Source organism: Arvicanthis niloticus, chromosome 1 (genome assembly GCF_011762505.2).
Source record: "Arvicanthis niloticus isolate mArvNil1 chromosome 1, mArvNil1.pat.X, whole genome shotgun sequence".
NCBI lineage: Eukaryota > Metazoa > Chordata > Mammalia > Rodentia > Muridae > Arvicanthis > Arvicanthis niloticus.
This window is the reverse complement of record NC_047658.1, coordinates 11,618,102-11,641,501: the sequence shown is the minus strand read 5'-3', so window position 1 is coordinate 11,641,501 and position 23,400 is coordinate 11,618,102. Positions and strand designations below refer to the sequence as shown.

The window sequence follows — 23,400 nt, the reverse complement described above, 5'->3', positions numbered from 1 at the left end:
ACACACACAAAAAAAAACCTAAGCAGACAAAATACCCAAGCAAACAGATAAATAAATCAATAGCAAGGTCATGAGGAATTGTAGGAATCTGTTAGAGTCCACTGTCCTGGAATAACCATACCCTAAAGCTATTGTTACTGTGTCAGCTAATACAGTCAATGACTTGCTGGCACCATAGTTATCCCGACTCTGATCTTATTTATTGATTAATTGGCTGATCGATTGAGACAAGGTCTCACTATGCAGCCCTGGCTGATCTGGAACTCACTGTGTAGACCAGGCTGGCCTTGCACTCACAGAGATCCTCCTGCCTCTACTTCCCAAATACTGGGATTAAAGTTGTGCACTACCTGGGGCTGGGGGCGTGCTGGTGAGATGGCTCAGTGGTTAAGAGCACTGTCTGCTGGTCCAGAGGTCCTGAGTTCAATTCCCAGCATCCACATGGTGGCTCACAGTCATTTACACTAAGATCTTATGGCATGCAGGTGTACACGCAGTTAAAGTATTCATGTACATAAAATAAATAAATAAAAATCTAAAGAAAAGAAAAGAAAAGAGAAAGTTGTGCCTTACCATGTCCTGCCTGTTCTTATTTATTTATTTATTTATTTTGGTGGGTTTAAAACTAAGGCCTTGCGTGCTAAGTGTGTGCTGTACCTTTGAACCATACACACTCTTGCCTTTGTTTCATAGTCTTTTCTTTTTCCTTTTGTTTGTTTTGTTTTGGTTTTTTTTCAAGGTAGGTTTGTGTGTGTGTATGTGTGTGTGTGTAACAGTCCTGGCTGTCTTAGAATTTGCTTTATAAACCAGGCTGGCCTCTAACTCAGAGATCTGCCTGCCTCAGCCTTCAGAGTGCTGGGATTAAAGTCATGTACCACCACTGCCTGGCTAAATTCTTTTTTTTTTTTTTTAAGATTTATTTATTTATTGTATGTATATGAGTACACTGTAGCTGTCTTCAGACACACCAGAAGAGGACATCAGATCCTATTACAGATGGTTGTGAGCCACCATGTTGTTGCTGGGAATTGAACCCAGGTCCTCTGGAAGAGCAGTCAGTGCTCTTAACCACTGAGCAGCTCTCCAGCCCTAGATGAGGATGATGATGATGATGACACCTCCTCTTCTTCCTCCTCTTCTTCTTCTTCCTCTTCCTCCTCCTTCTCCTCCTCCTCCTCCTCTTCTTCTCCTCCTCCTCCTCCTCCTCCTCCTCCTCCTCCTCCTCCTCCTCCTCCTCCTCCTCCTCCTCCTCTCCTCCTCCTCCTCTTCTTCTTCTTCTTCTTCTTCTTCTTCTTCTTCTTCTTCTTCTTCTTCTTCTTCTTCTTCTTCTTCTTCTTCTTCTTCTTCTTCCTTTTTAAAAAGCTGTGTGTCTTCTAGTTAGTCTCTCTCTGTGTGTAGGTGCCTACCAAGGGCAGGAGAAGACTCCAGCCACCCTGGAACTAGAGTAGAGTTAAAGGCAGGTGCAAGCTGTCTAATGTGGTGGTGGGAACTGAACCCTCGTCCTCTGCAAAAGCAGTGAATGCTCTTAATGGCTGAACCATCTTTCCAAGCTCTGCTTATAACAGTGGTTCTTAACCTGTGTGTTGTGACCCCTTTGGGGGTTGAACAACCTTTTCATAGGGGTTGCATATCAGATATTTATATTCCAATTCTCAACATTAGAGTCCTGAAGTAGTTTTAATTAGTATTAATAGTAAGTAGTAAATAGTATTTGACAACAAAATAATCTTGTAGTTGGGGTCACCACAATGTGAGGAACTGTATTAAAGGGTCAGGTAGAAGCTTTAAGAAGGTTGAGAAGCACTGGTTTCTAGTTTCACCATGACGTTGCTTTTGTTAGTATCATTTTTTTCCAGGGATGGGATCTGGTCATTCACGGCAGCAGAAATACAAGCCTGGCAACTGTTTTGTTTGGAATTAATCACTGAACTCTAAGAGGACTTGACACCTGAGAGTGACTCACCTTAATTCCTCCTCAAACATTTGAAATAGGATGAAGATGATGACTACTTGCCTGACAATGTGACTTTTGCTCCTAAAGACGTCACGCCTGTGGATTTTACACCTAAAGATAATGTACATGGGTTGGCCTACAAGGGCCTGGACCCCCACCAAGCATTGTTTGGGATGCCAGGAGAACACCTGAATCTTTTTGGTGGAGCATCTGAGGGGACCAGCCATCTTCTTGGAGATGTTGGATTGAGTAAAGGAAGAAAACTGGGCATTTCTGGCCAGGTAAAAGTTTCTGTGTTGTAAAAGCAGAAACACTGATAAATAAGTATACTTCCCATGGTAGGTCAGTCCATAGTAGGTATTTTGTTCATTCAGTGAGGACTTTGAAGTCCCATCCTGCCTCCCCATGAGCCCCTTCCCCCTTTTTCTCTTTTTCTTCTCCTTTCTGTCTCTGTCTTTGTCTCTGTTTCTTTCTCTTTCAGTTCTGGGGTCTTGCCTAGTGTATGTAGGGCCCTGTGTTCCAGCCCCATTACTGAAAGAGATAGACAGAGACAGGTAGAGACAGAGAGACAGACAGACTCAGGGCCTTGCATACAGCAGGCAGGTACTCTTTCACAGAGCCATATGCCCAGTCCAAGATTCTGTTTCTCTGAAGGTCCTTTGGGGGCACCTGTGATGCTTGCCACCCTAATTCTAACAGTGGTGCCCGAGAGCCTGTGGCATCCTTGGTGAAAACCCACGTTCCCAGCTGGAGGTCTGTTTTCCCATCCTGGTGGGACCGCACAGAAAAACACCTTTCCAATACTTTGATTTAGTCTAGTTGCAACTGAGGGCCCACACGATGGTCCAGCAGATAAATAAAGCTGGCTTCCTTCTAAGCTGAGCCTCCCCTCGCTACTGCACACCCTGAGCCTGGAGCACCTGGGTCGGTTTCACTTGGAGGTTTGGTCCTTTCAGAGCTTTCTGTTGCCCACCTTCTCAGACAACTCACAGGCTCTTAAAAAGAAAGTGGGCCGGCATGGTGGTGCATTCCTTTAATTCCTGTACTCGGGAGGCTGAGGCAGATGGACCTCTGTGAATTCCAGGCCAGCCTGGACTACATGAGCAAGTTCCAGGACAGTCAGGGTGACATAGCGAGATTTTAATCTTAAAAAAAAAAGAAAGAAAGAAAGAAAGAAAGAAAGAAAGAAAGAAAGAAAGTTGGTTACTTTGTTTCGTTCTTTCTTTGCATACCTTTCCTCTTCTTCCAACAAAAAGTCAATTTACTGCAGGCTGTTTCCTACAGAGTGCAGACCTTGTCCCTGCTGACCAGAGACAAGACAGATGTGTCTGCCATTCTGTTTTCAGCGGCCCATTTCTGTCTTTTCAGTGCTGTGTGGGTGTTCTTCATGTCTGTGCTGGCATCTGCTGCTGGGGCTGGAGGATTGTGCCAATGCTACAATGTGGCATTTGCCTCTGGTCACTGCTTTTCATAGACCCGAGACTCTTCTAACCAAGCGTTCCCATTTGCTTCTCTCTCAGTGATCTGCAAGTGCATATGCATCTGCTGGATCCGTAATACAGTTTAGCCCTGCAATGCAGACAGACCCTCCAGCCTGGGAGCCCTGTTTGAAACCTTGTGTTTTATAGGCTTTTGGTGTAGGTGCCCTGGAAGAGGAAGATGATGACATCTATGCCACAGAAACTCTATCCAAGTATGACACTGTGCTGAAGGACGAGGAGCCTGGAGATGGCCTCTATGGCTGGACAGCTCCCAAACAATACAAAAATCAGAAAGGTACTTCTTGGCAGCCCAGATGGTAGGACTGGTTGTCAGGCTGTTGGGATAAGGGACTGCAGGCTCTGGTACTGGAGTGCCAGACCTGTAGAGGAAAGGGTTATCAATGAAGCAGGATGTGGGGCTGAGAGATGGTTCAGTGGTTAGGGGCACTGGATGCTCTTGCAAGGACCTGGGTTTGGTTCCCGGCACCTACACGGTGGCTCACAGCCATCTGTAAATCCAGTTCCAGGGCATTTCATACTCCCTTCTGGCCTTTACAGGCCTCAGGCATATACATGGTACACATACATACATTTAGGCAAAATACCTATAAACATCAAACAAAAAGAGATAACCAAAAAATATGCAAGGTGAGAAACAACAGGAGATAATATAGTGGCTCATTCTTATAACTCTAGCACTTGGAAAGCTGAGGCAGGATTGCTGAGTTTGAGGCCTGCCTTGCAGTGTATAGGACATAAGAAAGAAATGGGGTTTAAGTCACAGGGAAAGCCAGCAGTGAAGATGGGATGAACTAGGGAGCTGGAGAGGCTTGGGGCCAGGAGAGGAGTGACTGTGTGGCCTGGTGCCATGTTGTGGTCAGACAGCAGTGAGGACTCAGAGTTCAGGGAACTGGAAGATTCAGCCAATTTAAACAGCAGGCCAGAAGACCAGGTTTGAGGACAAGTGACAGTGCCAACAACAGTCTGTAGCACAACAGGGCTCAGCTAACCTGCCCCCACCCCCACCCCGAGGCCTCAGCAGGCTCTTGTCTGCAGTCAGACATGCTTGCTCACCTGACCTTTTTTTTTTTTTTTTTTTTTTAGTTAAGGTTTAACTGTAGAGCCCAGGCTGGTCTCAAAGTTGTGCTCTGTCTGCTTCTACCTCCCAGGTGCTGAAATTACAAATGTGATTATTATAAATATTGGAGTTTTTCAACATAACTTAAATCTTCAGACAGAGTCTGTGGTGATTCAGATCCCTTGGTTAAACTTTCATTCTAGTCTTGATTTCTAGAAATGGTGCAGGGAAATAGACAGGGTGGAGAATGGGGCTGTCTAAATGCAGTCAGTCAGCACAGTGCCCTGGATTCTGTCACAGTAACTCCCACCCTGTGCCCAAATGATATACAATTTCACATATTATAAATTAGAAATGTTATTGCCTGTTACATAGCTAGTGTATTGATGCCATCAACAATATGTTACATGTTAATTATATAATAATGTAATGTACTAATTACTAATTGAGTGACTCTAGACACTAATAGAATGAAATCAATTATAGTTATCTTAATTATATCAGTAACCAATATTTAAGTTAACTAAATTCTTAACATCTTATAGTAGTTGGTAGTTTGCAATAACATATACTCTACTCTGCTTTCTTTCTGAGACAAATCTTTCACTTTTCCTGAATATAGTGCCTTTGTTCTGCTGATGAGTTTGGGATATTTTGTCCCCTTTTTAATTTGCACGTATTCACTGCACGTATTTTCTTCTGACTGAGTGAATGTATCATTTCATCCGTTTCTGCAACTGACTTTGAGATTTTTTTTTTTCTTCCAGCAATTAATGAGTCTGGAATGAATCTTCTGCGTACCCACTCTGCAGAAAGTCTTTTTTCAAATCTCAGGGCCTTTGTCACAGGCTTGGCGTCTGCAGGCAGAGGACCATCCCCTGATGAAGTCAGAGGGCGTCGTCACTCTGTCTCCTTAGTCTGTGGTCTTATCTACCTACTGTTAGCATTTCCTTTGCAGCAACAGTTCGTCCTAGGGCGAGTTCACAGCTGACCTGGTTGTGTTGCCTAGGAGCCTTATTTGGGCTGTTGCTAAGGAAACTGGGACACAGCCACCCTGGGGCACTGTGTGAGAAATGACCCTTGCAGTTAGGATCTTTCTTTTGACACTCTAGCTGACTTTTCTTGAGAACTTTCACTCCAAATAATAGCCACCCGAGGTTGCTTTGGTGGGGAGGGAGAGGACAGCTTTATGGAGTCATTTTAGATCAGGGTTTTAGATGTTTCTAGTCAGAGTCTTTGGGCTCCTGATGAGGTGACACATCATGGTGGTGGCCTGTGCAGAGGCTGTTTTGCTGAGGTCCTTGCTTTGAAGACAATGCTGAGTGCTTGTCTTGGGAGGCCGAGGCAGCTGTCTGAGCTGTCTGGGTGACCGGGCAGTGGAGGGCAGTTTGGGCTGAGCCTCACTGTGTCAACAAAGGGGTGAGAGTTTGAATTCCTCTCAGTCCCCAAATGCTCCTTCCCAGCGCCCTCACCCAGGGTGCTGTTTATGCTCTAGAAAATAAGAAGCCTCTTGTCTCACTTAATCATCTCAGCTTCTGGAATTAATCAGTGATGTCATTTTGTAGAACCCGAGAGAGATCTTCGATATGTTGGCAAAATTTTGGAAGGATTTTCCTTGGCTTCTAAACCTTTATCTTCAAAGAAAGTAAGAAAACCTTTCCATTAAAATTATTTTGCTTGTTTGGTGCTTATCGCGTCATTTTAATATTTATATGTTCTTTAATATTTATAATATCCTTAATTAATTGAGCGATATCAATGCACTTATGGACATCTGGTATTCCTCTATGCATACTGCTGTGTTAACATTTTTAGAAGAAAGCTGGGTGAGATGGGACAGCTCTGTAATCCTAGCACTTGGAAAACTGAGGCAGGAGAATCATATTCTGCGGCAGCCTGGGAAACTGACTAAGACCTTATTTCAAAAAGGGGAAAGTGTGCTCGCTTCGGCAGCACATATACTAAAATTGGAACGATACAGAGAAGTTAGCATGGCCCCTGCGCAAGGATAACATACAAATTCATGAAGCGTTCCATATTTTGAAAAAAAAAAGGGGGGGGAGGGAGCTTTACATAGATAGCTCAGCCAATAAAGTGCTCAAGACATGAATTCAATTCCCAAACCCATATCAAAAAAGCTGGCGCAGTGGTTATTGTAATTGTCATTGTACATGGAAGGTTCCAGAGGCTCACTGGCTAGCAGTAGAGCCTCCTTGACAAGTTCCATGCCAGGGAAAGACTCTGTCTTGGAAAATAGAAGGTGAGGGCTGGAGAGATGGTTGAGCAGTTAAGAGAACCAGTTGCTCTTCCAAAGGACCCAGGTTTGATTCCCAGCACCCACATGGCAGCTCACAACTGTCTCTAACTCCAGTTCCAGGGGATCCAACACCCCCTTTTGGCTTCTTCTGGCACCAGATATACATGTGGTAGTGCACAGATGTACATACAGGCAAGATGCCCATACACATTAAAAACAAACAAACAAACAAACAAACAAACAAACAAGACATTTCCATTGAAAGAGGCCAGTAATGTGGCCCAGTGGTTAAATTCCCAGCACCACACAGAACCCCCAAACTCTTGCATCTTGTTAGAGGGCAGTTCTCTTACTTTTAGACTAATTTGATGTTTTGGGAATACTGCTCAGGGGAAAGTGCTTACTTATCATATGTAAGTAAACGCAAAGATGGTTTCCTGGCAGGAGTAATTCCACTGTGTCCAGGGAACTGCAAACTCCTAATTCTGCCAGTAACAACAGGATACAGACATGGATGTGGTGGAAAGTTCTCAGGCCAGTGTGCACCTGGGACTGAGTGCTTCACTGGATGTTCAGGGTTGACTTAGTTCCCACTTTTCAGGAAACTTCTAATTCTAGAAGTCAATGTGCAAACAATGGTTAATCTTTGCTTGTTACACTCAAGTGGACCCTTCAGTAGGTACTTAAAATACCTAATGACTGGGTACATGGTGCAGCCTTTAATGCCAGCACTCAGAAGGCGGAGCCAGGCTGATCCCCTGAGTGTGAATCCAGCCTGGTCTCTAGAGTTGAGTTTCAGGACAGCCAGAGCTACCCAGTGTAATTCTGTTTCCAAAAGAAGTCTAATGCTTAGACTGGGGATGTCGCTCAGTAACAGAGACTGTTCATTGTGTGCAAGGTTTGTCAGCCCCCAAAGAAACAACAGGACCCCACTTTCCTTTTAACTTTTCTGTTCTGCTGTCATTAATGTCTTCAGAGTTATAAATCCAGAAATTTCACAGATAGATATAAGTTTCCATGTTGTCAGCCTCTCTCTCCTCTCTCCCTCTTTCATGCTGAGGTTTGATCTAGGACCTCGTGTATGCTAGGCACAGACTTTACCACTGAGCTACACCCTAGCCTGTCTTTGTTATTTTGTTGTGGTTGTTGGGTGGTTGCTGAGACTTAATCCCAGGGTCTTGTGACTATTCTGCAAATATTGTAACAACCTCATCCTCAGCTCTACTTAGGGTCTGAATTAAACAATACTTTGAATTAAGAAGTGAGTTGTGGGGCTGGAGAGATGACTCAGTGACTAAGAGCACTGACTGCTCTTCCAAAGGTTCCGAGTTCAGAGTTCAGTTCCCAGCGACAGTATGGTGGCTCACAACCATCTGTAATAGGGATCCAATGCTCTCTTCTGGTGTGTCTGACAGCTACAGTGTACTCACATACCAAAAAAAAAAAAAAAAAAAGTTGGGGCAGGAGCCGGACAGATGGCTCAGTGGTTAAGAGCACTTGCTGTTTAATATTGAGAGGGGGTTTGGATCCCAGTACACAGATACCTGTAACTCCAGCCCCAAAATGTTCATGTCTTCATATCTGGCCTCTGCAGGCACCTCCACACATGTGCACATGCACTTACACAACAGGCATAGATATTCACAAACAAAATGAAAATGAATTAAAAAAAATGAAAGTCTGATGTTTCTCTTTGGACATGAACTGTAGCCTGAACAAAGAGTTTTCTATTTAAAACTACCTAATTTTAAGTCTGTTTGTTTTTTTTTCAGTCTTGAACAAACATCTGTGACTGGTTTTGCAGTGGGTTGGGTCCACATGTGGGGCAGGACCTGGTGCCATGTCTTCTTACATTCAGTGCTTTCATCATGGGAAACATGCATGTGAGCATTGGTGTTGTCTGCAGTGTGAGGCCATTGGGACCATGGTTCTGGTTTCCCTCAGGGGCCACACTATCCCAGTGCTGGCCACCTCAGAAGTAAGACAGAGCTGGGTATGGCTCATAACACTGAAACCATGGCTTGCTTTCTTAAGTCTGTGTGATCTTGTAGCCCAGACTTTCTGACCTTTATTTCGTCTGTGTTTTGTTAAGATTTATCTACCACCTCAACTGCCCAGAGACTACCGACCAGTGCATTATTTCAGACCTGTGGTCGCTGCAACATCTGAGAATGCTCACTTACTTCAGGTGTTATCGGAGTCATCTGGGAAAGTAGGGCAGGACATGGAGACACACAGTAGGCATCAACTCAATGCCTCCAAGAGGGGGGAGTTGCTAGGGGAGATGCCTGTTCAAGGTACGTGTGATGGAGGAGACTGGACTTGTTATGGTTAACATAATCGAACTCAAATGGGGAGCCATGGTTTCCAACTGATGGGGAACCCTAAGAGGTGTGTCATTGTAAACAGCATATAAAAGTGTATACAGACCTTATTCCTTATGACTTGGTGAGTTGTTCTTTGTGCCCCTCCCCCATTCTTTTTTATTTACATGTATAAAGGTGTGTGTGTGTGTGTGTGTGTGTGTGTGTGTGTGTGTGTGTGTATGCACGTTCATGCTGGTGTAGGTGGAGACCAGAAAAGGGTGTTGTATTCCTGAAGCTATAGGTGGTTGTAAGCTGCCTGACGTGCACATCAGGTGTCTACAGGAGTGGTACCTACTGAGCCATCTCGCTAGCCCTGCTCCTTCCTTCCTCCCTCCTTCCTTCCCTTCCTTCCCCCACCCCCTCTTTCTTTGAGACAGAGTCTCTCTATGTAGTCTTTGTTGTCCTGAAGCTTGCTGTGTAGACCAGGCTAGCTTTAAACTCACAGAAATACTCTTGCTTCTGCCTCCTAAGTGCTAGGATTAAAGGCCTGTGCCATCACACCTGGCCTCCCTCTTTTGTTCTTGTTTTTGAGTGGAGTCTCACTATGTTGACTCCCCACTAGCCTAGACTCATTATTTTGTTCCATCAGCCTCTTAAGTTGGGGTTATAGGCATGCACCACCACACCACATACCCTCACTTCCTTAAAAATGCCTTTTATGCTGTGTGTGTATGTGGTGTGTGTGTGTGTGTGTGTGTGTAGTGTGTACATGTATAAACTGCACTGCCTGTCTGAGAATCAGAGGACAACTTGTAGGCATTGGTCTCTCCTTCCACTTTGTGGGTCCTAGAGATTGAACTCAGGTCATCAGGCTTAGTGGCAGGAGCTTTGACCCACTGAGCCGTCTTACTAGCCTTTTAATTTTATTTATTTGTTAGTTTGTTTATTGAGACAAGACCTTAGTCTATATCCCAGGCTGGCCTTGACCTCATGATAATCCTGCTCGGCCTCCCAGATAAACCAGGATTATAGGCATGAATCATTGCTGCTTTTGCAAAGCAGTGCTCTGATATTGCTCTTGGCTTCCTTCCTGTCTGTAGTGAGAGGAGGGACCTTACCTGCATTGTCCCCCAGTCCCTGGGCCACTGCCTGCTATGCAGTTGCTGCCAGTGAGCTTGTGTGATACGGAGTGCTCAGTGGGAGGACTGTGGAAGCCATGACCATAGCCGCCTGTGGTTCAGAGTCCTCATCCTGGGCATGGAGCACAAGGCTTTACATACTCCAGGCATTTGTACTTCCTCGAGTTGTACCCGTGGCCAATTATGTAAATATGCAGTTCAGAGGACATACAGATATTGATAAATCAGTAACATAAACACTCATCTGTGATTATGTACATTTTTAGTAGTGACTGTGTGTACAGGAAAGGTAAAGCTGTTTTTCATCTCGTTACTGTTTTTATTTAGGGTCAGCCACTTCAGTGTTGGAGTTTCTGTCTCAAAAAGACAAAGAAAGAATTAAAGAAGTGAAGCAGGCAACTGACCTGAAAGCCGCTCAAGCCAAGGCCAGGAGTCTGGCCCAGAGTGCTTCAAGCAGCAGATCGCAGGCCTCTACACCAGACCTCGGACACAGCTCATGGCACCTGGCCCTGGGCGGTGGGACAGTCACCACCAGAGCCAGCAACTTCAAGCCTTTTGCCAAAGATCCAGAAAAGCAGAGACGATATGAAGAGTTCTTAGTACACATGAAGAAGGGTCAGAAAGGTGGGTGCTGGCCTGGCAGTGTTGGCAGCCTCTCTGTGTCCCTTCCCCCATCACAGACTGTAAGGCAAGCCATCCCGGTCTGTCATTAGTTTTGCTCCACTTGGTATAAACAGTGCAAAGGTTTCAGGCCCTCAATCTAAAAAAGCAGATACATAGTAGAAATAGAGTTAGGGCCTATAATTCCAGCACAGGGTGGCTGAGGCAGTGGTAGCAAGAGTTTGAGGCCAGCCCTGGCTGTGTAGCAAGTCCTTATTTCAAAACTAAAAAGCAAAACAAAACAAAAAAATCACACAAAAGTTGTGATAATTTTGGAGTTTTAGTTTCTTTGAAAAAAAAAAAAAAACATATATTATGGGGATGTGTTTTCATTTTAATCCCTGGTGTGGGATATGGGGCTGCTTCAGATTGTGCACAGCAGCTGATTGTGATTTGCCTCATGCTCTAGCAGAGGCGTGATTTTTACCAGCTGCAGATAGTTTCTGCTACTGTGTGACGTTTGGAATTCTATAGACTTTCAGAGGGTATGTAAATGCCAGGGCCCTGATAGGTGGTTTGTTGGTTGTTGTTGGTCATGGTTTGCTAAGGAGTCATGCACAAAGAAGAAGTAAGGAGAAGAAATTAGATGTCCTGATGGTGAAGATAAAGCTTGTCCCGACGAGCATGAAGCCCCTAATCAGCAAGAAGTAGTCTAATAATATTGCCCCCTTTCTGACGCCTGACTTTATCCAGGGATCTCTTTCCTTTCCCCTCTATCCCTTTTTCTCTCCTACCTAGTGTTAGGAGGTTGAAAGTGTGGGAGAAAAGAGGTGGAGAAGAGTAGAAGAAAACCAACCAAGTAGCAAAATACAGCCACAAAGAAAAAGGGTAGAGAGAGTCTCCTCCCTAGCACATGGCAGTAGGTGGTTGGATTAACTAACATCTGTGTGTCCCAGCAATGCCCTTGCATCTAAGGGTTAGCCATGTACCAGCCTTCCAGAGCTTTCTCTTGTACCATGTAGTAAGTAGAATTCAATAAAGAGCATCTTGGTGAATTGGGGCTGAACAGACAGGTCAGTTGTTAAGAATACTTGGTGCCCTTGCAGAGGACCTAGATTTGATTCCCAGCACCCACATGGCAGCTCACCACCATCCATAAGCCCAGTTCCCGGGGGATCCAACAGCCATACATACATGGTGTACAAACATGCTTGCAGACAAAACATTTATACAGAGAGCAAAATAAATCTTAGACAAAAAAAAGAAGCATCTTATGAAGGCAAGAGTGATACTGCCTGGAGTAGCACCCAGTGGGCCCCCCCTCCACCCCCATAAGTACAAGGGTCTGGACATCTGGCCTCTGAGGAAGCATAGTCCATGGTGTCCATTTGGTGCTCTCCCTCAAGCACCATGCTCTCCTTGGAGTAAGACAGTGCCTTGTTCCCTGCCCTACAGATGCTCTGGAACGATGCCTTGACCCCAGCATGACTGAGTGGGAGCGAAGCCGAGAGCGGGAAGAGTTTGCCCGGGCAGCCCAGCTCTACGTGTCTTCCAACTCCACCCTGTCCTCCAGGTTCACTCATGCCAAGGAGGAAGATGATTCGGATCAGGTTGAAGTTCCTCGAGACCAAGAGGTCTGTCGCCATCATGTGCCTGCCTGGTGAACTTCATTTTGTGTTTTTGCAGTTGTAGAAATTGAGTTGAATCCAGGCTTTCACACAGTGTTAGTATGTACATGGTCTAACCACTAGGCAACACTCCCAAGCTCTGGTCAGATTTTTGTTTGTTTGTTTGTTTGTATCTGTGTATTTATGTGGACGTGTGCACGGTGTCCAGGTACATGTGAGTTACAGACAGTTGTGAGCTGCCATGTGGGTGCTGGAACCCAGGTTCTCTGGAAGAGCAGCTGGTGCTCTTAACTGCTGAGCCATCTCTCCAGCCCCTTACTTTTTTGAGACAGGGTCTCTCACTGAACTCATGGATTCAGCAAGGTGGGCTAGCCAGTGAGCTTCAGGGATCCACTTGTCTCCTCTTCTCCACTGATGGATTCTGGACACCTGCTCTTGCACCAGCCTTGATGCAGGTTCAGGGGATATGAACTCAGGCCCTCATGCTTTTGTGGCAAGCACTTCTGACTGAGTCATCCCTGCAGCTCCTCCTGGTGATTTCACCACGCACCTAAATATCAGTGAAAAGATCAAAATCCACATAGCATAGTCGAGTAAGGAATCATTTGATGTCTAGCTTATAAGATGTAAACAGTGTAATAATCCAGACTCTTTGATATTTTAAGACCAGTGCTTGTTTGTTTGTTTTTTGATGGAAGTACAGGGAATGAAGCTTGGCATTTAAAAAATACATACTTACTTTTATTTCATATGTATGAGTGTTTTGCCTTCATGTATTTCTGTGTACCACATCCATGTGTGGTCCCCTCAGAAGCCAGAAGACAGTGTTAAACTCCCAGGAACTGGAGTTATAGATAGCTGAGCCACCCTGGTGCTGGGAATCAAACCTGGGCCCTCTGGAAGAGCAGCTAGTGCTCTAACTGCTGAGAGGTCTCTCCAGCCCTGACCTTTTTCTTTTCTTTTCTTTTCTTTTTTTTTTTTGAGATGTGGTCTTGGTATTCAGGCCAGGCTAGTTTAGAATTTGCTTTGTAGGCAAGGCTACTTAATACTCATAGAGATCCACCTGTCTTTGTCTCCTGATATTTATTTTAAGATTTTTTTTTATTGATTTTTAAAAATTCTTTTTTCTGGTGGTGATGGTACATGTGTTTAATCGCAGCACTGAGGAGGCAGAGGCAGGTGGATCTCTGAGTTTGAGGCCAGCCTGGTCTACAGAGCAAGTTCCTATACAGCCAGGGCTACACAGAGAAACCTGTCTTGAAAATCACACACACACACACACACACACACACACACACAAAACAAAACACTTCATGTATGTGTGCATGTACATGTGAGTATTTGCATGTCCCATCAAGTCCAGATGAGGGCTTGGATCCTCTGGAGCTGGAGTGACAGGCGGTTGTGAGCTGCTGGATTTGGCTGTTGGGAATAGAATCGGGTCCTCTGCAAGAGCAGTGTGCCATGTCAACTGCTGAACCATCTCTCCAACCTAAAGCTTGATATTTCTAACTTGGAACACTAGTCAGGTCAGTTCTCTGACTCCATTAGACAGAATGTCTGTCTCTTCCTAGAATGATGTCAGTGACAAGCAGTCAGCTGTGAAGATGAAGATGTTTGGGAAACTTACCCGAGACACGTTTGAGTGGCACCCGGACAAGCTTCTGTGTAAGAGGTTTAATGTCCCTGACCCTTATCCAGGGTAAGTTGGGTTAGCCTGTCTTTCTACCCACTCCATGAAAGGTCATTTAAGAGAAAAAAATTGTTAGATTTATTTTATGTGGTTTTGCCTGCATGTATGTCTATGCAGTATGTGTTTTCCTGCTACCCTTAGGGCTTAGAAGAGGGCATCAGAGCCCCTGGAACTGGAGTTACAGCTACCGCATGGGTGCTGGGAACTGAACCTGGGTCCTCTGTGAGAGCAGCAAGTGCTCTTAAGCATGGAGCCATTTTTCCAGCCCCGTTAGAGTTCATATTATGTGCTTGTGGTCCCCTTTCCAAGAGGAACTTAACTTCTAACTATTGGGAGCTGCCAGTTTGCACATTTACTTTAACTTCTGTTTGTTTGTTTATTTGTATTTTTGTTCATGTGTATGTAACTATGCATATATGAGGACTCAAGGTGGACAACAGAGGGCATCAGATGCAATGACAAGTGGTTGTGAGACACGTGACATGGGTGCTGGGAACCCAACCCAGTCCTCTGAAAGAGCAGTAAGCACTCTTAACTACTGAGCCGTCTCTCTAGCCACCCCTGTCCCCTTAACTGTGATTCATGTGACTGTGTTCATAAGTCTGTGTTGTCACATGTATTTAAACCATATTGCAACCTGTTAATTCATTGCTAAAATACAAATACAGGTAAACTTTATTCCATGTCTTAATGACTTTGTGTGGTATCTTTTTAATGCTGCTCATACATTTTATTTGAAACATGTTACTTACAGCTAGTATGGTGGTGCCCACCTTTGATCCTAGCATTTTCGAGGGAGAGGCAAGAGGATCTCTGAGAGACTGAGATCAGCCTGGTCTACAGAGGGAATTCCAGGACAGCTGGGGATACATAAGGGAGAGAGAGACCCTATGTCAAGTAACAATAAAATTTGTGTTTCTTTTCCTCTCATGTGTGTTTGGGAACATGCTAGGATCAAACACAGGGCCTTCCACGTGCTAGGATCGGATACCGGAGGGCCTTGTACACACTAAGATCAAACACAGAACCCTGCATACACTAGGATCAAATATCACAGGGTCTTGCACATGCTAGTTAATAAGCTCTCTGCCCCTGGGCTCCCTCCTTAGCCTAATGCTTTGTTTTTAAATTCTCTTTATAAAATGTCAGAGATAACTCAGTGGTTTAGAGCACTGACTGTTCTTACAGAAGACCAGGTTTAGGTCCCAGTACCTACATGGCAGCTCACAACTGTCTATAATTCCAGTTCCAGGGGTTCTGATGTCCTCTTCTTACCTTTTGACCATAAACTGAACGAAATCAGTTAAAAACCACAAGTTTAGCATCTTTTTATTGGATTAAAAATATTCCCAGAAAGCATATACTGGAAAATATAATTATGTTTTTAGCTATAGAACTTTCCATTAGTGTAAAGCCATTTTTTTGAAGTTAAAAGTTTTAGCCTTTCTTCTTCCTCCTCCTCTTCCTCCTCCTCCTCTTCTTCATTCTCTTCCTCCTCCTCCTCTTCCTCCTTCTCCTCCTCTTCCTCCTCTTCCTCCTCTTCTTCTTCTTCTTCCTCTTCCTCTTCCTCTTCTTCTTCTTCGTTGTCTTCTTCCTCCTCCTCTTCCTCTTTTCTTCTCCTCCTCCTCTTCCTCTTCTTTTTCTTCTTCCTCATCTTCCTCTTCTCCTCCTCCTCCTCTTCCTCTTCTTTTTAAAGACAAAGTCTCACTGAGTATCCTTACCTGGCCTAGAACTCCCTGTGTAGACCATGCTGGCCTTGAACTCTCAGAGATCCATCTGCCTCTGCCTCCTGTGTGCTGGGATAAAAGATGTGCACCCCCATGATCGGCAATCAGTACTCTAATAGAAATAACTCAAGGGTTCTGAAGTCAGGCATTCTGCCTTCCTGAACTGCTTTGAGAAGTAGAAATGTCTTGAGCCTCTGTGGCCTAGTCAGAGAACCGATGCAAGAAAGCAAGTCTCACAGGACATGGGTTTCATCCTAGCTGTTGTTATTAAAACACCATCTTTTTTCCTTTTTACCTGCTACCCTAGCTCAACTTTAGTTGGCTTACCTAGAGTGAAGAGGGATAAATACTCAGTCTTCAACTTCTTGACGCTCCCAGAGCCTGCCCCTCTGCCCGCATCTCCAGTACCAAGTGAAAAAGCCCCGCAGCAACGGGGTCCAGACAGTGAGTAGAACTCCTTGGGACCTAAGTCCTGACCCCTATGGAACCTGACTTGGGTCTCAATCCCTCACTGGCTGGAAGGGGGAGTAAGGAGTGGACCAGCCCTAAGTGTGAGCACAGTGTAGACTTTCTCTGTTAAGAATTGCTTGTACCTGTACAGCAGCGCCCACCAGGCAGAGCAATCCAGGAGTTTAAGCTTTGGGCTTGGGTCTGTCTGCACCTGCCGTTATACCCAGTACTCTGTACAGTGTGCCTGGCCCATGCAAGGTAGCTTGAGGTTCTGAGCAAATAAAAGGTCAGTCTTGAATTTGCCTTCTGTTCACTAATTCCAGTGTTCTGTCGGTTTCCTGCCTTTCAGAATCCAGGAAGCCCTCACGATGGGACACATCCAAACAGGAGAAGAAAGAGGATTCCATTAGCGAGTTTTTAAGTCAAGCTAGATCAAAAGTTGGACCTCCAAAACAAGAATCCAGTGCCTTAGGAAACAAAGAGGAACAGGCCCCTGAGCCACTCCCAGACTTGGTATGGAGGCTCTGCTGTCTGTGCTGGAAACTGGCCCAGGCCCTTCTCTGTGTGATGCATGCTCTGTTCAGTAGTGGGTGGGTGTGTGCCCATGTGCACGTGTTCTAGTATGTGTGCCTGTGTGTATGCGTGTGTACTCATGTGTATGTGTACAAGTGTGTGTGTGCATGTGTGTGCCCTTGTGCATGTACGTGTGCCTGTGTGCAAGTGTGTGTGCTCATGTGTCTGTGTGTGTGTCCAGGTGTGAGTGTGTGCCTGAATGAGCACGACAGCCTCTGCTGTTCCCTCAGTGTACAGTGAGTATATAGGAGACCATAGGCTTGTGTGTGAATAACAGAGCACACATTTTTCCAGAACATCTTTACTTATGGAAACCAACAGTAGATAGATTTGGTCTGTGGGTTCTACCTGGCTGGTGCCCATTAGACAGACCCACAACACAACTGTAGCTGTATGTGAGAAAAGTCTACGCTCTTCTATCTAAAGCAGCTCTCACTTAGTGCAAAACATTGGACCCCAACCCACTGTATTCATATGATGATAAATAAGAATTCCCTTCTAGATGGTAAGTGTTCCCTTTTGTGGAGATAATATCCCCTGGGTTCTCTTACTTTGTTTAGTTGGCATTTGCACATATGTAGTCAGAGGACAACCTATGAGAATGGGTTCTCTCCTTCCACCATTTGGAATGATCAAATACCACAGGGCCTTGCACATGCTAGGAGCAAACACAGGGCCTTGCACATGCTAGCATTGAACAACATAGGGAGTGTTTCACAGTCAAACCGTGGTGGTCCTGGGATTCTCTAAGACCTTTTGGTAATATCCCACAAGTTTCTAATTTTGTTAATCTCCCTCTTTTTCTCTCTGTAGTTCAAAGTGGTGCATTTTTGTTGAACTGTTTTCAAGTTAATAAACTCTTTGCTGTGTTATTTTCATTCTGCTAGTGAATACAGAAAATGAGTTTTGTTTGTGTCGGGGTATTGGCCCAGCTCCCTGGATCTTACAGTTCTCCAACTTCATGCTCCCAGACTCCAGAAATGGTCTCAGATGCTTGTGCTTCTTGAGCACATTCTAGAAGAATCCCATAGAGGGAAAACACTACACACTTGGTTAGAAAGTGCTGGGGGATATCCCAAACCATATTTTTAAAATGTGGATGAGTATTTTACTCACATGCACATCTGCGCATGTGGGACCTGCTGATCCCTGGAGCTGGAGTTACAGATGGATGTAAACTCCCACATGGGTGCTGGGAATCAAACCCGGGTCCTCTAGAAGAGCAGCCAGTGCTTTTAACCACTCAGCTGTCTGTCCATCTTCCCAAGTCCAATCATAACTATTTGTTCATGTGGACATGTGTGTTTCAAAGCATCAAGTCCCTTCCTCCCTGACTCTTGTTTCTCTGTTAATGCAGACTGTAGACAAAGCTGTGGATGCACAGATGGGTGGGGAAGACAGCCGCCCTTCCATGGATTTATTCAAGGCCATCTTTGCCAGTTCCTCTGATGAAAAGTCCTCGTCTTCAGAGGAGGAGCAAGATGACAGTGAGGACAGTCAAGAGCACACAGAGGAGACCAGCCTTAAAAGTTCCCAGGAGGCTGCCGTGGGGGAAACCTCTGTGATCCACGGTAAGGCCACCTCCCTGACTTGGGTGCTAAGAGAACTGACGGTGTTTAAGGTGCAGTCTTTTTGGCTGTACTGTGACAGGCTCTCAGGAAGCTCAGTCTGACCTTGGCCTTCCTAAGGCTGGCCTGCAACCTCTGATCCTTTCTCCACCTCCCAGACTCTATCTCCTAGGACTATAAGCAGGTACGACATTTGGCTTTGCAGCCTTCAGCTAGGACAATTGACAGTTAATAGTATCTTATCATATTCATACACATGCATACACACACACATACACACATATATACATGCACACATACACACACATATTCACACACACGTGTGTGTTTATGTGTGCGTGCATGTATATGTTAGTATGTTCAGATATATATTACATGTGTGCATGCACAGTGGATCCAGAGATCAGCCTTAAGTGTTGTGCCTCCATAAACAACCCCCTTGCTTTTTGAGATGCAGTCTTTATAGTACCTGGGGCTCCTCAGTTTGTCTAAGCAGCTGACAAGCCACAGAATCCCACGTCTCCCACCACTGAACTTACAAGTGCATGCCATCACACTCGGCTTTTTGTGTTGGTTCTGGGCTCTAACTTGGGTCCTCGTGCGTGTGTGGCAAGCATTTTAGGACCTGTGCCAGCTCTCAGGACTTTCATCACTGGATTTTAATGTGTCTGAGTAAGGTCTCAGGCGTTGGATCTTTTAAAAATCTAGTTTAAATCTCTGATGTATCTTTTAAAGATAGTTGTGTTTGACAATACTAATTTCCCAACTTAGCCTAGTTAAGAATTGAAAAAGTACAAGTTTTCTTTAAATTTCTTTCTTTCTTTTTTTTAAGGGTTGGGGTAGAGTTCAGTATCTAGCTTGGGCAAAATACTTCTTTTTTTAAATTATCTTTTTATTTTATGTGCATTGGTGTTTTGCCTGCATGTATGTCTGTGTGAGGGTGTCAAATCCCCTGGAACTTGAGTTACAGACAGTTGTGAGCTTCCATGTGGATGCTGGGACTTGAACTCAGGTCCTCTGGAAGAGTAGCCATTGCTCTTTACCCCTGAGCCATCTCTCCAGCCCTAATTCTTTCTTTCTTTCCCTGGTTGCTGAGGGAGTGTCAGAGTTCTGGAAATGCATTTAGTAAGGATGTTCAGGTTCCACTGTTATACTTCGGCCGGCTCCAGCAGGCATGCCATGGCATACTAACCTGGTGGGAAGCTCTGCTCTCATTTCCTGGCTCCACACTTGCCCAGAAGACCGGCCTGCTTGCCCCGTGCACCACCTTGAGTGTTCCAGACAAAGCAGGGAGAACTTTGGAATGCTGGAGCTGTGGGCAGTTTTTAATCTGCATCACTGGAGGCTCTCTCTGTCTGCTGCATCTGTCTGTCTGCCCTTGTGTCTGTCTGTGGTAGACCTGAGTATAAATCCTGAAGGCCCTTAACCAGGGTCCTACACAGGGATATGATATAATATTTTTCTTTTAAGATTTATTTATTTTGTGTATGTGAGTACACTGCCGCTCTCTTCACACACACCAGAACAGTGCATCAGATCTCATTATAGATGGTTATGAGCCACCATGTGATTGCTGGGAATTGAACTCAGGACCTCTAGAAGAACAGATGGTGTTTTTAATCACTGAGCCATCTCTCCAGCCCTTACAATATTTATTTTAGATGGTTGCAATATCAGTTCTTTTTTTCCTTCCTATAGATAAAATCCTTATTGTTTTTAGTTACAAAATTATGTATACTCGAAGTTTGAAAGCATAGTGAGTGGTACATGTCTTAAACTCTAGCACTTGGGAGAGGCCGAAGTAGGTGAATCTCTGTGAGTTCAAGGATGGCTTTATCCTAATAGTGAGTTCCAGGACAGCCAATAGTGAGCCTGTTTAAAAAATAAATAAATAAATAAAAGTTAAAAAGTATAGGGCTGGCAGTGAGCTCAGTGGTAGAGTGTCTGCCTCCCATGCATGGGGACCTGGGTTCAGTCCAAGTACTGCATAAACTGTGCATGGCCCAGAACTGGTGTATGGACAGCAGGCTCAAGAGCTCCAGGCCATCTCAGCTACATAGTGAGTTGGAGGTTAACTTGGGCTATGTAAGATTGTCTCAAAAAAGAAAGCCAGAAGTGGTACAGAAGGGTAGAAAGGACCACTGTTAACACTCCTGATACAGAGTTTGCATCTTTATGCTTCTTCTGACTGACAGTGGAGTAGTCTGTCTATCTTTTTGGAGGAGCTGGTTTACTGTGAAAAGAATCCTTTATTTTCACTATTTCTTCTGATGATAGTATATTTTGAGTGAGGTTTATGAGTGGGACACAGTCTCTCACCCCTGTTGGTAAGCTTGTATCTTCTCGTATGGGCCTTTTCCCAGTGAGCTTCTCAGCTACCATTTAAATCATTTAGAGTGCAGTTCTCTGGCTATCTACGGTGGCCTCCTGTGGACCACCTGTCATGCCACTTGGATCTGTGTGGCCTCATGTAGCTGACCTCCCAGCCCAGTGTCCACAGGCAGAGGTGGCCTCCATCATGTCTACCACCCTATGCTCTGCTGCTTCAGCAGACTAAAGAAAGTGTACTATTCGGAAGCAAAAGACACCAAGACTCAAATGCATTAGTGCTGGGCAGATGAATGAAATTAATCTGTGGGTGTTTTTCAGCTGCTGAACAGGAGCCTTGTGTGCCTGCACCCCCCTTCCCCATCCAAAAGGTACAGATTGATGAGCGAGAAGAGTTTGGACCTCGGCTGCCTCCTGTCTTCTGCCCCAGTGAGTCCAGCGCACATCCCCATGTACCCTCCCTGCAAAGGAACAGCCCCACCAATGTCCCTCCACCCATCTACCCGATCCCACAGCACCAAGTGCTCCCGGTGTTTCTGATCACAGTCGCACAGACACTGCTCCCTTTATGGACTGCCTGCGGGACAGTTGTCCCTTTACAGTGTCGAAGCTCTAAGTGTCCTTCTATCTCAGCTTTGGGATGTTTTTTTTTTCAAAGCTGGTATGGCACCCTAGCACTCGAGCCACTGAGGCAGGAGGATCACAAGTTTGAGGTTAGTCAGGCCCCTGTCTTAAAAATAAAAATACCACTTTTGGAAATGGAGAAGTCAGAGTCAGGCATGGTGGTGCACACCTTTAATCCCAACACTCAGGAAGCAGAGGCAGGAGGGTCTCTGAATTTAAGGCCAATTTGATGTAGACACACAGAGAGAAAGTTCCAGGCCAGCCAGGGAAAAGGGAGGGGCATTGTGGACAAAGGAGTATTTTCAGGTTTGTTGAACATTGGCTTCCTTTGGCTCTAAGCACAGGCTATCCCTCTTCCCCAGCGCCTTTAGCAGCTTCTGTATATGCTCATGTCCCCCATGAAGACATTCAGCCTGGTTTTGGCCCTGGCTTTCAAAGCCAGGCTAACAAGTATGGTCACATGGCCCAGTCAGGTAGGCAGCATGTGATTCCATTGCCCACCATGCTGCTTCCTGCCGTATTCCCACCTAAGTACCGGCTTGGCCACTTAGCCCAACTTTCAGAGAATCCCAGTGAGCATGTCTCTCTTGGCTTTGGTTCACAGATCTTTGGTCCCAGCTTAGTGTTAGTGGCTGAAGCGCTCTGTGGTCTATTTGTGCCTGTTTTCCAGAATGCCCTGATATCCATAAAATAGTGAATAAGAATTTGGTGTATGGATTACTTGGGGGATATGAATTTACAAAAAATAGCATCAGAGAAAACCTTGGGGAGCTGCCATTTTGAAATACCTGACTAACAACACGATTAGAAAGTGGCAGGGCTCTGTAAATGGTCATCTTCCTTGTCTCCTGCTGCCCATGGCTTATCACACCTTCTTCCCCAGACACTCGCCAGAAACTCGACATACCTCCAAAAGAGAAACCCAAGAAGAGCAAAGAAAGACACAAGAGCAAGAAGGAACACAGAAGAAAGAGAGAGAAGGTGAGTGTCTCTCTAGTGTAGAGGAGTGTGGGAACGTTCTGAGAAGCCCCGGGAGAGGCAATGTCGTGTCCAGTGCTGCTTGTTTCTCAGAAACTTTGTTTGCTTTTAGAGTAGCAAATTTTGAGTAGTAGCATTTAAAAGGAAGAAAGGAGGGAAGAAAGAAAAGAAAAAAGAAATTTGTGTCCAATCAAGCATGCTGACACATAGCTGTATTCTCGGCATGAGTAGCCCAGTGGTTAAGTACCCTGGTGGCTTTGGTTTCTGTCACCTGGCTTACAACTGTCTACAACTCCAGCTCCAGGTGATCAGACACCGTCTTCCGGCCTCCACAGGCACTGTGCACAAGACACACACAGGCAGAACACCCATACATGTGAAAATATAAAGAAAAAAAATTAAGGATTTGAGGTACCTTATAGTAAACATTACATATTAAATAATAAAACCATTCACATCCACATCATTATTACCATAGACTAAGCTCTTGGGCCTTAGTGGCCATTTGAAGGGAAAGAAGCTTGAGACAAAAGATCTCACTGTAAGTGACTTTTCTTGTCATCCGTGTATTCTTTATGGCTTATAACCTGCAGTTTGGCCATAGTTAGTGGCAGTACCAGTACCTGTGTGTCCCTGCCCAGGATCGGAGTTGGTGAGAAGATGCAGCGGAGTGGCTACAGGGGGAAGGCAGGCCTGAGCATGGAGTAAGGATGCACAGCCAGTGTTGGAGAAGCAGCCCTGTGTGTTCTCACTCCTGCCCATCAGCGAGCGGCCCGCCCGCTGCCACTCTCTTCCCTCTCCCTTGCCTGGACAAGTCAGATTCCTCAGAGGTTGGGGGTTGAGAGTGGCCATGAGGTCCTGCCTGCATCTGTGTGGCTCTACTGTATCTGTTCCTGACACATTGGGGATTCCAGCATGTACATGGTTTAATGTGTCACAGCTATTAGCTCTGGGTGTCACCATTAGGCCAATGCATACCTTAAAGGAAAATTTTAATTTTTTTAAAGTTTTAAATA

At 45.1% G+C, this 23,400-nt stretch overlaps 1 protein-coding gene and 1 non-coding gene across 3 annotated transcripts in view; both read left to right on the top strand.

Annotated features, from left to right (window-relative positions):
• The window catches only part of Gpatch1 (G-patch domain containing 1), a 43,128-nt gene that overhangs the window by 13,757 nt on the left and 5,971 nt on the right, over nt 1-23,400 (top strand). For both annotated transcript variants that reach the window (XM_034523702.2, XM_076932185.1), the window contains exons 7-18: nt 1,993-2,235; nt 3,583-3,730; nt 6,079-6,158; nt 8,863-9,067; nt 10,543-10,839; nt 12,271-12,449; nt 14,018-14,145; nt 16,171-16,307; nt 16,663-16,826; nt 18,244-18,457; nt 21,104-21,211; nt 22,290-22,387. In XM_034523702.2, coding sequence (XP_034379593.1) covers nt 1,993-2,235; nt 3,583-3,730; nt 6,079-6,158; nt 8,863-9,067; nt 10,543-10,839; nt 12,271-12,449; nt 14,018-14,145; nt 16,171-16,307; nt 16,663-16,826; nt 18,244-18,457; nt 21,104-21,211; nt 22,290-22,387 — 2,001 coding nt within the window. The remainder of the gene's footprint in view (nt 1-1,992; nt 2,236-3,582; nt 3,731-6,078; nt 6,159-8,862; nt 9,068-10,542; nt 10,840-12,270; nt 12,450-14,017; nt 14,146-16,170; nt 16,308-16,662; nt 16,827-18,243; nt 18,458-21,103; nt 21,212-22,289; nt 22,388-23,400) is intronic.
• On the top strand, nt 6,451-6,556 carry LOC117702089 (U6 spliceosomal RNA). Its single transcript, XR_004605972.1, has one exon. It is a non-coding gene; the product is annotated as a U6 spliceosomal RNA (small nuclear RNA).